General features: G+C 40.1%; 1 protein-coding gene across 2 annotated transcripts in view; it reads left to right on the top strand.

Moving 5' to 3' along the window:
* The window catches only part of Chchd3 (coiled-coil-helix-coiled-coil-helix domain containing 3), a 248,406-nt gene that overhangs the window by 45,898 nt on the left and 185,184 nt on the right, over positions 1–17,324 (top strand). For both annotated transcript variants that reach the window (XM_075953625.1, XM_075953624.1), the window contains exon 3: positions 1,598–1,679. In XM_075953625.1, the coding sequence (XP_075809740.1) occupies positions 1,598–1,679 (82 nt within the window). The remainder of the gene's footprint in view (positions 1–1,597; positions 1,680–17,324) is intronic.

The following is a 17,324-nucleotide window of genomic DNA, read 5'->3' as shown; positions in this document are numbered from 1 at the left end:
CCTTTTGAGCTATTACTGCCTGCAATCTCTCTGCTTTTATTTTTATGATTTAAAGCTCTTCAACAAGCAAAAAACCTTAAGACTTCCCTGGATGCAAGAGTATTTCTCTTTTCAGAGTTGAGGCCACCTTTCTCATGAAACCACTCTAAAGGCAGGAGAAACAGAACAGAGACAGTGCAGACTTGGGAAAGACCTGGAGAGAGAGGGAGAGGGAAGGAGGGAGAGAGAAGGAGGGAGGGAGAGGGAGGGAGGGAGAGAGAGAGAGAGGGAGGGAGAGAGGAAGAGGGAGGGAGAGAGGAAGAGGGAGGGAGAGGCCTCATAAGAAGACAGCTGTGCAGCACAGAACTTCCCAGCTCCCTGTCCTTGCCCTATGTTTTATATTGTACTTTCTCCTTATTGAGATACTTAATCATTTAAAGTGAACAGTTCAGTTGTTTTTTAAGCTTATTTATAGGTTTGTGTGTAACCATCGAGCAGTCTAATTTAGAACATTTTCAATGTTTTCTTACTTTCAAAATTTTCAGTTTTCTTATAGGGAGCAACCCCTAGCTTTTTGTGGTAACACAAACTGATTCTTGAGAGGCTGAGGGTGCTGATTGTGAATTTGAAGCCAGCTTCGCCTACATAGCAATGATCTGTTCCCAAAAGGAGCCAGTACTTACCAAGCCTTCCTCACCCCAAACACATAACCTTTGGTAGGTTACCAAATAATGTATACAGGTAGCAGGCAGACACAGACTGTCTTGTCTTCTAAGAGGTGGAACCATTAGGAATAACACCAGGTTCTCTGTGTTTTCCTCGACGTTCCCAATGGTTCTGGTGCTTTTCACTCATGTTTTAGCTGATAGCTTTCTAATGAAGAAGAGATAGTTTTTGCTTATTTTTCACGGAAAACTCGTAATCTGTAAAACTTGTCCAGTATTTACTGTTATAGCTGTAAAAATCTTTACAAGACATATTGTATACAGTCTTTTAATTGGAAAGGCCAGATGTTGCCAATCAAGTCTCTAGGTATTTAGGAAGCTCCAGCTGTGTGCTCAGTACTGTTCTCTGTCTCCAGTTGTTGGAACTTGAGTTTGAATGACATATATCCCAGAAAATATGATTTCTAAATTCCCATAAGTCATAAATGCCTTTTTCATAAATTATGGAAGAACTGAATATAAATATTTCATGCTTTGTAATATTTGTGTAATTATTTAATTATTGAATTGAGAAGCTTTTTGGCATCTCTTTCCTGCCTAAAGTCCTTGATAGTCTGCCCTCCCTTTACAGACATTGTCAGAATTTAATGTTAGGACATCATTTTAAAGACCTTGCACTTAATGGCTTAGTCTCCCCACTGGGCAGTAAGCAGCTCCTTGAGTTTATTATAAATTTTGGCAGGTGTGGAAATTTCTAGGTCACCAGGGGAGTCTTGATTAAATTACTTCTGAAGTGCACTAATTGGCCCCTTCTGCAGTGCTCAGGGAGTTCCAAGGAGACACTGACCACCTGGTAGAAGTTTGCCTGTTCAGACCCACCTTAGCCATCTTTTCTTGTTTTTGGCTTTAGCAAGGCACTCATTTCATCTCCTTTTACTTTTTGTTGGTTATAGTTTCTGATGAAGAATTGAAAAAAAGAGTAGCCGAGGAGCTGGCATTGGAGCAAGCTAAGAAGGAATCAGAAAACCAGAGACGGTGAGTTCCATGGAACTACAGGTTTGCCTAGACTTGTGATATGGAACAATTTTAACAGATTTATCTATGTTATTTTATGTGAATGAGTCCCTTGCTTGCATGTATGTCTATGCACTACCTGTGTTCCTGGTACCCGTGGAGGTCAGAACAGAGCGTTGAATCCCCTGGAACTGGAAGTACAGACAGTTGTGAGTCTCCATGTGGATCTTCCGCAAATACAACAAATGTTCTTGGCTGCTGATGGTAAAAACCAAGCAACAATACTTTGTATGGTAGAACTCCAGAATGTGCTGAACATAAAAACTTGGCTATTTTGCTTTGGGGTTGTGCTTGGTAAGGTCCTAAGTTTTTCATGTCTTTAGAGAATTATATTATTATATGAGCTTTGTTTTCTCAGTATATGGAAAATAGTTTCTGAGGAATCCTAAGAATATCTGAATCTCTTCGAGAATATGTTTAAGATTGAAAATTGAATTGCTTGTTACTGTATATAAAATGGATACTATTATAGGTAATTATGAATATCATATGTCACATATAATGCATGGATTAACAAATAGCACCAATTAGTGATTTACCCACTTAAAAATTGAGATGTCATGGAAATTTGCATAGCTGAAAATGAAAGTCTTCTATAATTCTGTCTTACAGAAATAACCATTCTTTCATATCTTATACATTTTTTATATGTAGTTACTCCCATTTTATTGTTATCATTATTAACACTATCAGGAATAATAGCTAAAAGAATGCTCATTGAAATAATAGAGTCGAAACCTGGAAGCAGTCCAAGACCATCCTGGGGGAGTGATGTATGAATCATGGTACAGGCCTTCAGTGAACAGTAGACAGTCATGTAGATCCATATTTGCTTTCTCAATAATTTGCAAGAGCCATAGACTTGGGGAGTAGGTGAGAGAAACAGCATGCAAAACAGTGCTGATACTACTTACATACACATTTGCTATGGAAAAAGATCTAAAGTATGTACTTATTCATAGAAATGTGCAAATACGTTTTAACCCAAGAAAAGAGTCAAGTGCTTTCCGTCTGTGGGTTCTGAAGGTTGCACAGAGCATAGAGCATTGTGGGTAGGTGTTATTTTTTTATGACGAGCAGCAGACACATGTCTACATGGAGCAGGAACTTAGAATCTTTTTTGTTGTTGTTTGTTTGTTTGTTTTCCAAGATGGCTTCATTGTGTGGCCTTGGCTGTCCTGGAACTCTTGTCTGTTGCCAGACTGGTTTCAAACTCACAGAGATCCACCTGTCTCTGCTGCCCTAGTGCAGGGATTAAATGCATGCACCACCACCACCTGGCTAGGATCTATTTACAATTTGATAAAGCTAATAGAAGGAAGCTTTGTATTGGTATGGAGTCCTCATTGGCTGTAGGATTATAATTTAATTTCTCTGATCTTTTATCCCCCAGCTGATGAGTTTGAACTTGCAATGTATCCATACAAAATATGGAAAAGAATATAAAACTGTCCATTAAGTCCACCATTTTCTGAGGCAATAGATAAAGGGTTATGACTTAAGAAAACTGATATAAAATTAGCACTGCCAGAAGGGTCTGTGTCTACATAGTGGTTTCCTATGAAGCACTTCATAATTATTTAACTATAATTATATCTTATATATAATTATATATATAATAATAAAGGGAGATGGAGTATATATAACTAGGTACTGAAGTTTAGGTGTTATATTCATATCAGTTTCATTAAGAAGTAAATAAAAGCAGCACATTATGGTAGCATTTCTATGTCTTGCTTGGAATTGAATTTTCTTAAATTTTATTCTTGTAAGATTTTTTTGGGGTGATGCTCAAATTCATGTGTACTTTGCTGACTATATTCCAGGAGTTCTTTTGTCTTCCTTTATTCCCATGTGGTACAGGCTTTTTGTCCAAGTCATTCACTGCGGTTGTGTGTGCATTTCCCTTCATTATTTGACTCCCATGTGCTCTGCTCTGGCCTGTGAAAGGGAAAGGGCAGATGAGATGAATAAAAGGTGCTGGCGAGGGCCACTTTCATATCTCATGTGGAATGGGGTTGGCACCTGGCTGTAACCTGGACAAATGGCTATTCATAAAGGGTTTATTTTCTGTTACCTCTACAGAGAACAGAGGGCGGTACAGCTGTTACATGATTTTTTTTCTTTTAAAAATTGTTTTGTTTGAAGCCTTCATGACAACCCCCCAGCTGTCAAATCTTGGCAAAAAGTGTATGTTCTCCTGTATGACACTTGGGGAAGAATCAATAGCTTTTCCCCCTCTTCTTCTCCTCCCCCCAGAGAAGAAACTATAGCACAATCATTAAGAAAATTCTCGGTTTGGTCTTTTAAAAGCAGCATCTTGGAGTGACAGCACATTGAGGCATTGTTGTCTGGTGCCTAAATTGGAATAAAGGCGTGCGAGCATTTCTTCAGAATGGTTCTCTGTGCCATTGTATTGTCACCTGCGCAGGTCCTGCTGACCAGGCCTTTCCTTCCTTCAGATGCACACAGAACTGTCCACCTTTCCAGTGTGTGAGATCTGAACCTAGGCACACAGAAGAGTACAATTCAGATACACCTGCTTTAGGAGAACTTTGGAATTAATTTCCGTTTCTTTTTATAGAATCTTTATTATAACTCCCCATACTAGTGTTTATTGGACGTTCTAATGGATGGCCTCATAATGTTCCCACGGGCATGTGCACTGTATAATGTTCAGTCATGCTTTACCCCACTCTGTTCTCAAGTACTTCCTGTTTCTGTGAGGTGAAAATGTTCACCCTCCTCCCCTTTTTAAGTGCAGCCTTTTCTTTGAGCAATTTTAAAAGCTCATTCAAAGCTAGAGGCAAGTATAGGGATCCCAGCTTATTTTGTGCTCTGGCAGGTGCGGAGCACTGAGGAAAGCAGGAAAATAGAATCGCCTGTGAACGTTGGGGCAGAGAAATATCCTGAAATGTCTTCTATCAGAGCAGCCTAACTGAAGACCTCGTGTCAGAGATTTCTTTGTACTGAAAGATCCATCCTTAACTCTGGTTAACTTAGTAAACCTGCGTGATAGTTCAGAATGGAAGACTGAGGAACCATGACTAGGAACTGGCTAAGACTGCAGGAGAAAGGAGCCATTTTTTACCAGGAGATGCAGATGTGGGCTCCTTAACAATGGGTGTGGATAGTGGTGATAGGCTGTCATTGAATCAAAGATGCCACTGATTTCAAGATGAGGAAAAAATGGCTGCAAATTATGATAGTGGTTTATCTCTTGAAGTTTCTTAATGAAATACCTTGTTAAGACTAAATTTTGAGAAAACATTATTACCTGTGTATTCATAAGTGAAAGAAATTGTTTAAGGTGGTTGTTCTTAACTCAGGAAATCTGGGTATCCAGGGGACATTTGACAGTGTTTAGAGATGTTTTTGGCTGTCATGCTTGTCAAATCTTAACTGGTAGATGTCAGCCAAGATGCTGCTAAGCACCGTACAGTTCACAGGACAGGCTCCCGGCCACCTCTTGCCCCTCACAAATAAGAACTCCCTGGCTAAAAGTGCCAGTTGTTGCAATAACTGGATCCTTGGGTTAAAGCCTCCTTCTGGCCTGTGAACATCAGGCTTCACTCATTTGCTTCACTTTTGGATGCTCAGTCTTGATGTCTTGTTTTCCCACACAGTATCAAACCTTGGCGGCATAGCATCCCTTAAAGGATGGCTGCATTGCCACTCCTGGGAGTTTTCCAAGCTGCTGACACCACTTCTGCACATTTTGACGCTCTGTGCAAGTGATGACACCCGAGGCTGGACTGCCTCTCTGCAGTCAGGAGGTACTTTTAGGCATGTGAAAGTGTGGAAAAATATGTGTTGGTGAAATCAACCCATATGCGTGCCAGACCATGGGCTCTATCAGATTGCGCGACACCTTGGCAGGCTTGCCTTGCCTTCTCCCTGGAACAGATGCCCTCTCTCTGCTGTTCTGACTGGTCATGGCACACACATTTAGAGAGAATCACAGAAGCCAAATATTTTTCAGGCCACTCAGAATTTACCCCCACCTCGTTTATGTCTGTTCCTATTACGTCTGTCTAATGCTGGTTTTCTCCATGAGAAATTTCTTATTAGGGCCATAGTGACAACAGAGCTGAGTATAAGTTTCGCAGCAACTTATATTTTCATTAAAAACAAAACCAAACAGCCACACCTGCACACAGCCTTTCCAATCATTGTACTGTAGATCCATAGGGCACTGGGGTGGTTTGCTGAGTTAATAAGATTATGCTCCTGAATTGCTGATTAGGAGTCTCCATGGTGAAATTCTTCTTTCTAATTTGGAATCGTGCATTTGCTCCTCAGAACATCTGATGGGTAGAACAGTCATTTGGCCTGCTGTTGAGTGTCCAGAGGAGGCAGCCTGTTTTTGCTGGTATAGTCTGTTGTGTGTGTAGGCTGAAGTCGACCACACTGTGTTGGTACCACCAGCAGGCCAGTGTTACAAGGACACAATACTCTATGGTATAGTTTGAACATAGTCTTTTAAAAATGTGATTTACTTTCTCCCTTTGTCCTTCCTCCAAAAGCCAATCTCTGACAGCAAGAAAAATGTGACTACTTCTGACCTTTGGCCCTTAGCATCGAATTTCACCTCTTTATTTATAAAAGCAAGTGAGAGTATTTTTAGTTTTAATAACCTTTCTTTGAGAAATCAAGAAGAAAGGGAATAGCCACGCAGTGGTACAGCCAGATGTCCATCAGCTGAGAGAGTTCCTGCCTGCTGTTTTTAAATGGATATCAGTTGACATTTGTCCTTAGTTTTAGTAGTTTGGAGAAAATTACACTAGATCTATGAGTCTTAATTTAGTTTAATAAGTGGTTTAATAAATTAGTCATAAATGGTATCAGCTGTCTTCTTTAAATCATAGAATGGTTCACTTATTTTTCCCATTGATAGTGGTATGAATGCCAGAAATAGGGCTTAAGATGTTCTTGTATCTTTCAGTTCCTCGTGATAGTGAAATTCTTAGTGATGTTGCTTTCTGTCTAAATCCATTCAGTTTAATATTTCTTCTTGACTTTATTATTAGATACGTTCAGCCTGTGAAGGAAAAAGCTAAACTATGGGGGAGGAAAGAGTTGGCGAGACAAGCAGTTTTGTGAGTTATAGTCATGTTTAAACTACGTAAGTAACTGTACTGGAGTATTGTGCCTCTCATGTAGAAAACGCTCACAATTTTCAATTGAACGATTCACCATGCCTGGAAAATACCACAAACTGTCTTTCTGGAAGGGACAGTGCCATGGCTTGAGTATGGTTTGTCTCCCATGTGTTCGTGGCTTCTGGTATTTCAAGGGGAGAGGTGATGAAGCTGTGGGTGGGGCCTAGATAGAGGCATGTCATAGGGTGGTGTGGTGGGGGCGGGAGGGAGATATTGCCCACTGCACCCTTCAGAGTGACTTGGGTGGCTCTCGTGGCACCCTGGAGTGCTTGCAGGTGAAGCGGGGCTGCTCTCTGCTTCTTGCCCATTCTTGCTGAGATGCTGCCAGCTGTAGTGTTAGCAGAACGAAGTAATTTAGGTTCCGTGGCCTTGGATCTCCAGAACTGTGAGCTAATGGGGCAGCTTTTCTTAATGAAGTTAGCTTGCTTCAGATACTTTTTATAGTAATGATAAGTTACTAATATTACTAGATATAGTTAAGTATTACATATATATTGTATTAAAAAGAACATTAAGTTGTCTTTATAATTTGACACTCACCAAGGACTACAAACTTTTGTTTTAATTTAGTGTATTATTTTTATTTTTCTGTCATAGATACAAATTATAAAATTATAAAAACTACAACTTCGACCTATATGCAATTTGTAGATATCTAGTAATTTAAAGAAATACAAAAAGTCTGAGTACAAGTACTACTGTTCAGAGCCAGTACTTATCAAGGCCTGTCATGAAAGTGAGGTTTGGAGGTAACCTTAAGAAGTCAGTTTGTATCTATATTTCTTCATGTTCTTCACAGCTGACATAGGCAGATGAATTTCTAACTTACAATATTTGCTGAAACATTTGTTATTATTCAGTGGCTCAGTGAAGGCCTGGGTCAGCACAACGGCTGTTGAGTCCCCCGTGTCTGGACACTTTCAGGAGGTGGATGATTTGTTAGACATGAAACCCCCCTTTGTGTGCAGTAATGGTTTCTTCCTGGGCAAAAAACCTACTACTATCTATACGTTATGTTCTTTCTTAAATCTCACTTTTAGTTATTCCTTCCCTGCACTGTCATCATTTTATACGCACGCATTTCCGTCCGTTATGCTTCAAGGTAGGTAAACCCCGTCATTCTGAACGCCATAGGCGATCATGTTGTCGCTGGAAGGACCTCCCACGCGCTGCTTATGTTTGAGGCCTCTGTCCCTGCCCTCTTTCCTCTGCAGTGGCACTGCCTTGTTTGGAGCAGAGACCACTGTTAAAGAAAAAAGGCTTAAGATAGTCTACTCCTAAGCCTTGCGCATCTTTTCATTCTTTCTAAACTCGATCGTTCTTCTGTGGATGCCCTGCTGCTGTGCAATCCTGGTCCGGGACCCAGTTCAGAAGCTGTTTTCATACGGCCAGAATCTCCAACTGGGAAAACCGAAGTCAATCAAGCATGCCATCAAAATCTGAAACTTTTTTACTTGTAATTGTAGCAGTGATGTTCAACCACGTATTGTTCAGATGTTTCTCTTGACAGTAATTACAGTGTTTTCTCTCATGAAGCATAGTGTTCGAAGTAATTTTTGCTGAAACTGGTTTCTCTGTGTGGAAGTGTCTGGGAAATCATTTCTCCAGTATTCTATTGTTGTTCATGTTGAAGTTTCTCCATTACCTGGAATAGTCTGTGTTTTCCTTTATTGCCCGGGTGGGGAGTGGGTGTGGGAGAGGGAGTACAAAGAGGCACTCTTTGTATGATTTATTTATTAATGGTTATCCAAAGTATTGTTACTTTTGTCAGAATAAGCGGCTGAGATAGGCTGTAGCAGAGTAGGCTAGAACTGGACCCAGCTGCTAGTCCATTGCTGAGGTGCTGGCAGCCATGGTCACTTATTGTGCAAACACTCAGTCAAAGGAAACCCAGGGCCATTGCTGATGCAGTCTGCCTGTAGCTAAGCTGGTGGACTGAGCAGTCTGCTCTTTCCCCTCAGTTATTCACTCTTTGTAGAGAACTGGGCTTCATCTTTGCAGCCTCATGCTACCTTGTGTTTGTTCAGGAACCACATTTTTAGTACGAGGAACATATTTTTCTGTTTTGGTTTTTCTAGACAGGGACTCTATATAGCCCTGTCTCTCCAGGAACTCACTCTGTAGACCAGGCTGGCCTTGAACTCAGAGTTCTGACTGCCTCTGCTTCCTGAGTGCTGGGATTAAAGGCACGAACCACCACTGTCTGTATTTTTCTATTCAAAGAACATTTGCTGGTAGATTCTGCCCTGTTTTGTTTTAGAAGGTGGGTAAGCTGAGGCCCAATATCTGTTTCCTTAAGTCCAGAAGTCCATCTTTGCAGGCAGTAGTTCACGTAAGCTGAACCGAGCCCTGGCTGATTTATCTCAGTCATGGGTCTTCTGGAGGCCATCTGCTGGTCCTGCTGGTGATGCTGTGTTAGAAGAGTCAAAAAATTCGACATATTTGGGTGAAGACTGTTCACTGTGGAGAGATGTTCAGAGAGGGACAGTATTTCCCTCTTTCCTCTCCTGATGTTTAGCTTTCCGTCAGGTGAGTCCTAAGTGGAAAGTAAGTTCAGGTGACTTAGCTGTAAATCATATTTCAACTTCATCTCACTCCAGGCTTATGTTTCTAAGCACTGGTACGTTTTTCTGTTTAAGTAATGATTACTTCTCTAATCTTTGAAAACTATATATGCTTGTTTGTGTGAATTATTTTAGTAATGGTTGCAATTTGAGTTTCTTGTTCTCTTTAACTCACTATATATAGGGCCTGCTTTCTTGATAGTGTAGTAGAGAATATGCTGGAGGAGCCAGTCCCCTGCTTTGTGACCTTGAGAGGCCAGGATCTCCTTCTGGTCAGTGAGGTGCACATGGCACCCTGGCAGTGTGCTGAGTGTGGAGCGGTTTTGTCCCTGTATGGCGGGGGCGGCCACTCCTCAGGAAACTGGGCTGATAGAGGTGTGATGTTTATGTTTAACCAGTGCTCATAAAGTGGAAGCCATCTTGCTTTTCTTTCTCCTTGATATTTATCCTTAGACTTTGGGAGAAAATCCCCAGATACTTGAATTAAGGAACAGTTGGATGGTGCTTTCTGGGTTGGACTTGGACTTACGGTGCTTGTCTTCTGTTTCTTTGCCCTTCATCTAAAAGTCAAAGCTGCTCAATATTTCACAGACTTAGTTTTTTCATCACTTAAAAAGTTTGCTGCTAGGGCAATTTGTCTTTGAAACTAGAATATTGAATTCCTCCATCGAAGTGTGTATAGCTACCACAAGAGCAGTTTATTAGTTATACAATATTTGCAATTGCTTCCTTCTACATAAACTATCTAGAGCCTCCAGGCTTCAGCTATTTCATTTGGAGAGTTTTTCAATTTGCCTCATTAAAATGGTTTTAGTACGATTTTAGTGTCAAGTGTAAAGTAGAAAAATGAAATTTAGCCATGTAAATATTTCAACTAACAAGTTAAATTCAGGTTCTAACATGAATTCTCAAAATGTATCGTTTATCGTTTAGAGTTCCTATTTCACAGCTCCATTTTGTGAGCACTGATTCTATCAAAACAAAACTCTCTTAAAAACCAAGAATTTGCATTTCATTTTGCCTCCCTGGTGGAGTTGATGAATTAAACCAAACCACATCAAAACAGTACCAAAAACAAAACAAAAAAAAATCGCTAAAACTACCAATTTAAAATGAGAAATGTCTATTAATTAAAAAGCCATTATCCAGCTGAGTTTCTGTGACTCTTCTATTATTTCTACAGAACCAAATTGCTTTGACTAAGAAAGGTTATTTCTCAAAGTACTGAAAACATTGATATAATTGGTTTGTAGAAAAAAGTAGCAAGGAAATATGCCTCATCTTCACTGCCTTGCTTTTTCCCACCAGTCTTATCCCAGGGGTGATGTAGTCTTATGTTTAAAGTAAACAAGATTGACATTATATAACCAGCCATTTCCTGTACTCTCAAGTAGACTTTAATTTGGATAATAAACGCCATTTAAGAATACATTCCCAGACAGCCATGGCAGTTGGTGACTGCTTGTAATCACAGTACTGGAGGCAGAAGGATTACAAATTCAAGGCCAGCTAAGGGTACACAGTAAGACTGTATGTAACAAACAAACAAGATGATAACTAATCATGTGCGATGATAACAGCTCACAGTTTCAGCAACTTTGCTTGACTAGGTACTTTGTACATGTTGATTGTTAGTCTTCCTTATATTCCTGGGAGGCTGATTCTGACTTGCTGGTGGTTTCACCTTGTGAATGAAATGGCTAAAGCGTACAGCTAATTAGTCAAGTTGCCAGAAAGGGTAAGAGTTGGGCTGGGACCCATCTTTAATCCACTGGGCTGTGTTGCAGGTGTTGAGTTGGCTTCTGGTCCCACAAGGATGCTTCCTATGATATATCAGTTTGTATGTTCCACCTGCACTTCCTTTAGGCAGTTTGCTGAAGATTTGTATATGCAATGTTAAGTGTGGTCAGCTCTGCTGATCATGGAATTCAAGAAATAAGAAATTTTGTTCTAAAAGATTTACAAAGAGAAGGACCCTTTCAGTGTTTTTGTTTTTTTTAATTCACATGACTATATTTTGAAATAAAACTGTCAAAATACTGTCATAGTGGGTGAAGATTAATATTTCTGTAGATTTTATTGTGCATTTCTTTATAAATATATCTGTCAACTGCAATTCTCTTTTTATAGAATTAAAGAAGCCCAAACTATTATCCACATGAGTCTTTGTAGCATAAGGTTTGTCTTAGAAAACTCATTCTTCTAGTTGATGAAAAATATGAATAATGTTAGTTTAACAAAAAAGCATTTTTATTACTAATTATTCTTAATTCCTTCTTCCTGCTTTATGCTCTTGCACCCTCCTTCTAATTAATAAAGCCCTGAAACTTTCAACTACATCACAAGTCTACCCCTCTCCATTTCCATTCTCCCATAGTGTAGCATGGTTCTCACTGTGGGGGAATGTAGTAGTATGAGTGGCGGGGCTGCGGCCCCGGCACCCGACCGCCCACATGGCTAGCTCTAGCTTATGCCCCGAAATAATTACACGGAAACTGTATTCTTTTAAACACCGCTTGGCCCATTTCTATCTAGCCTCTTCTAGGCTAGCTCTCGCACCTGGACTAGCCCATTTCTAATAATCTGCTGTAGCCCACGAGCTGGCTTACCAGGAATGATCTTAACCTGCGTCTGCCTGGAGTGGGAGAATCATGGCAACTCACTGACACAGCTTCTTTCTCCCCGCCTTCTGTTCTGTTTTCTCCGCCCACCTATGTTTTAACCTATGAGGGCCAAGCAGTTTCTTTATTGCTTAACCAATGAAATCAACAGATTGATATATGACACTCCCACATCAGGGGAATTTTATTTCCTTCTTGATATGGGAGTCCTCCCTGTATGCTGTGAATATGTTTTATTACCATCAGTTAATAAAATGTTGCATCAGGATATGGCGGGGCCGAATATAGTCGGGCCGGAAGAGATACAGAGAGAAAGTAGGTGACAGAGATAGAGACACCATGTAGCTGCTGACGGATACAGACGTCAGAACTTTACCCGGTAAGCTACAGCCTTGTGGCAATACACAGGATATTAAAAATGGGTTATTTTAAGATATAAGAGCTAGCTAATAAGAAGTCTGAGGCAATAGTCCAAACAGTGTTGTAATTAATGTAGTTTCTATGTGATTGTTTGGGTCTGAGTGGCCAGGTTATGAACAAGCAGTCTTCGCCTACAAAATGGTGCGCCAACATGGGCCAACTATATCCACAAAAAAACTGAGAGAGCTTGAAAGTCTGGATTATGTATATTATTATGTTTTTTTTTTGAAATTTTTGACTGTGAATGAGCTAAGTATAGAGAGACATTTTATTGTACGGCAACATATATATTTTAAAGGTATCTTGACTTCAAATTTTGGGTCTAAGGATATGATGCTATGGAAAGAGGTTCTGCTTTGTTTCCACAGAGGATGAGAACCTGTGGATTCCTTCCAGACTAATGTGGTTTGATGAACTGAGACCTCCTCCTCCTCGAAAGGTCTCTGTGAACCCCGAAAAATACTTTGCCCAACAAACAGCAGGAAGTAATTTTGAGAAAACAACTCCCAAATTCCCTAAATGATTGTTTATAAATTCTTCTTTATATTTAAATGCTATAGAGATAAATACTTTGCATTGGTGTAGATCTTGGTGTATTGATACACATTTAAGGTGAATTTTGTTATATTTATATTTTTATTCTTGATTAAGGTATTATGTTTGTGCAGCTCATTTAAAACTGTATAGTTAAAAAAATACAGGTTTAGATAATCTTCTGTAATAGTGAAACTTTTAGTCATGTTAGTTAGGGTTTGTAGATAAATAGAGATATATTTCAGTTATATAGCGTACACTTTCTACCATGGGATATTTGTCCAGTCATTTGAGGTTGTCACAGCATATAGAGTACCATCATCGAACAGGTGCAGGGTAGCCATGTTGCTTTTATACATAGTCACCTATCATAAAATATTGTCCTCTTGAATATGTCAGTAGTACTCACGTTGAGAAGTACTGGTCCAAGGCATTGCCATTTCTTGTTCTTTTTTAAAAATTGTTTTTATTGAGCTATATTTTTTTTTCTATTTTCCCCCTTCCTCTCCTTTCCCTTCCCCTTCTACCCCCTCTCATGAACCATGTGCTCCCAAGTTACTCAGGTGATCTTGTCTTTTTCTATTTCCCATGTAGATTAGATCCATGTATGTCTCTCTTAGAGTTGCATTGCCATGTAGAAGGAGCTGTGGGCAGGCCTCCTTTTTGTCCCACCCGGCTCCTGCACGGCTAGCTTAGCCCCGGAAATAACAACACACAAATTGTATTCTTTTAAACACTGTCTGGCCCATTAGTTCTAGCCTCTTACTGGCTAACTCTCACATCCTGATTAACCCATTTCTAATAATGAGTGTAGCACCATAAGGTGGTGGCTTATCGGGAAGGATCTTAACCTGCATCCATTTTGGAGTGGAGAGCAATAGCGTCTGCCTGACTCGGCTTTCTTTCTCCCAACATTCTGTTCTCTCTACTCCACCCACCTGAGGGCTGGCGTATCAAAGGCCAAGGCAGTTTCTCTATTAACCAATAAAATTAACACATTGACAGAAGACCCACCTACATCATTGCCATTTCTTACTGTACTTTCATAACCACTTTTAGGGAGGCACTCTGTCCTCCAGTTTGCTCCTCTTTACCTCTCCTTTTTTCTTCCCTTTCTTTTCTTTTTCTTCTCTCTTTCTTCTTTCTCTTTCTCCAAAGTAGTTTTAGTGTGCTTTAAAAATGCAGTCTGAATATTGTTTGTTTCCTTGGTTTAAACATTTCTAATGGCTTTATAATTAGCGTTAGCCTCAAGTTCAAACCCTTTCCATTGGTGTTTTGGGCTTTGCCTGCCTTTATTCAGTGGCTTCTCTGCCTTCTCCTTGAACACACCAGCCATGTCTGATGCCAGTCTTGTGTGTGTCCACGGCACATTGCTCAGAGTACTTGGACCTCACGCTTTGCATGGTGGGCTCCCTCTGAACTCTTCTCCACTGCACAGAGAGGCTTGAACCACTGCTGCTTGAAATAATTAGTCACAGCATCTTGTCTTTTCTTCCCCCTTAGGCTCCTCTTTTTAACTTCATGTTTCTTTGCATCACTACATTTTGTGTGTGTGTGTGTGTGTGTGTGTGTGTGTGTGTGTGTGTGTGTGTGTGTATGTGGACAAAACTCACCATCTGTCATTTGGGAGATATCAAAAGAATATTTCCTAAACTACAATGATACTGTAATAGCTATGCTATGACTAAATTTGCTGTTTCTTCTCAGCTGGCTGGTCAGCAAGCTCTGCTCTGGACTTAGAGATATTTGTCACTACTAGTCAGTGTTCTATTGCTGTAAAGAGACACCATGACTAAAGGAAAACATTTAGTTGGGGCTGGCTTACAGTTCCGAGGTTTAGTCCATTGTCATCATGACAGGAATCATGGCAGCATGCAGGCAGACATGGTGCTAGAGAAGTAGCTTAGAGCTCTACATCTGGATCTTCAGGCAGCTGGAACAATTGGTCTGACTTGAGCTTCTGAAACCTCAAAGTCCTCCCTAGTGACATACTTCCTCCCACAAGTCCACACCCACTCTAACAAGACTACACCTCTTAATAGTGCCACTCCCTGTGGGCTTATGGGGACCATTTTCATTCAAACCACTGCAGTCACCGTGCATGACTCTTACATGGGTACTGGGAACTTGAACTCAGTTCCTCATATTTGACGGCAGTAGCAAGCACTTCATGCACAATCCATTTTCCAGCCTGTTTTGCTTTACTTTTTTTAGTGAACACTTTATAAAAGTGAAAAACCTAACAGAATGAAAATATACTCTATTTATTTTACTTAAATTTTGGCCCCAAACCTATTCATATCCTGTAACTCTATGTAAAGCATACGGTGTATTATACATAAGACAGAATCATAGACTGATTTATGGAGGGTTTTGAACCTTCACAAATTGGGACAGTGTTAGGAACTGACCTTTCTGGCTGGGCATGTAGTTCTGATTTGTCTCCATGAACCTGGACAAAGGGGTTCTAGCTGTCCAGTATCACAAATTTCTGCATTCTTTGGCTGCTTTGCTGAAAGTTTTTGCTGCAACTTGGACGGTGGTGTCTTTCATCTTCATCCAGGACCTCTAGCCGTTTCTGCTTCTGGAATCATTGATGCCACGTTGGGCACCAAAATGTAACAGCGTAAATGAATGCAGACAGATTGTAAATATATATATATCTTTAACGGAGAAATAGACTTACAGAACCACTGTTCCTGCAGAGACCAGGAAAGCAGAAGTGATGCTCACCAGATTTTAGGTAAACATTAGCCCGAGGCGAACACGCCCCCTAAGGGGCGGGACTTATCCCTACATCTCCCCTTTTTGTCTAAATAATATAGAACTAAACCAAATACAACTATATACAATAATAACAAATAATAAATATAACAAACAATATTGAGGAGAAAAGTTTTGCTAAACATTCTATCTCAAGGAGTCTAAATAATGTAGAGAGTAACTACAATTATATAATCTTCAACTCCGTCAAAGATCCGAGAAGAGAATAAATATTACTTAACAGACGAGATATATCCAAAATGTGCAACAATTGACAGAGACAACTGACTACCTGGGCAATCACCCAAAGTCTCGTTTGCAATGTTGAGTCAATCAACTTTGGCTAAGGCCTAACATAACTGACATACCATTATTAAAGGCAAGGAACTTTTCAAAACTATCTTACCCTGTTTTGGCAGGATATGACAGTCCTGTTTGATCCACTGATGCACGCCAAGGCTCCAAGGAAGACAGTGCCCACCCACAGTGGCCTGTGTGTGATGTGATGGCTGTGCTATGTTCCATGCCCTCTTCAACTTGCCCCTCACTCTTCCTTTAAATACCCGTGCTATGTTTGTGGGAGGCAGCTGATTTTATTGTATTTTCTCTTCATTTTCCAGCAGCTTGTCTCAGGAATGACTCTCACTGCAGACTCAGCCTTAGATAGCTTTCTGCAGACAGAAACAACAAATTCACCAGTCAGGGAACAAAGTGAAAGAAAAATGAAGAACAATATTAGAAAAGAACCCTTTGGGAAGCCAAACAAAAAATGTTATATTAAAATCAATACCAGGGCCTGACCTTTTGTGGTACTGTATATTTTAAAGCCTCCTATTGATTCTCTTTTAATAACATGTTTATTCTACTTTACTGACACAAGCCTAGGGAGACTATAAAAGGGAAAGATCACATTCTTTATTACGGTGGTCATTTAAATTTCTCTCTGGCAGTTTTCATGGTGTTACCTACATGTAGTTAACATATTCTAAATTTGAAAGACTCAGAGGTTGGTAAAAGTACCCTTAGTGTTGCTGTGGCACATGTATATACCCGTCACTACCAAAGAAATCTTGTTTAGCTTTTGCATGTGTTTAGAAGTCCGAAGTAACTCATTTTGCTTGAATTGACCTCTCTCTTCTCTACCTCCTAAGTCCATTGGTAGTCTAAGTCTAATTTGCCCAGGCCTGGTACTTTTGGCGACATTTCTATGCATTAAGACAGCAGTCATTTATGACTAATTGCAAAATGTCAAAGGGTGTGAAATGTCCTTACATTTTAATGACTGGTCTTCCCTTCACTCACACTTTTTTTCCCCACTGTGAATGCATGCTCCGCCCAGGAGGACGATCACTACAGTGGGATATCCAGTCTTCATTTGATGTAGTGTTTGCTTCTCTTCCAACCTTTTTTCCAATTAGGAAAACAAAACGACTGTAATTTATTTTTGTTCCCTCATTGTGTGATGATTGCTCTCCAATATATAGATAGTGAGATCCAGCACAGCACACCTGGAGAGGTTCTCTGGAAAATGGCAAATTAAAG

Source organism: Microtus pennsylvanicus, chromosome 19, assembly GCF_037038515.1.
Source record: "Microtus pennsylvanicus isolate mMicPen1 chromosome 19, mMicPen1.hap1, whole genome shotgun sequence".
NCBI classification, from domain to species: Eukaryota; Metazoa; Chordata; class Mammalia; order Rodentia; family Cricetidae; genus Microtus; species Microtus pennsylvanicus.
This window is presented reverse-complemented; position numbering and strand designations above follow the sequence as displayed.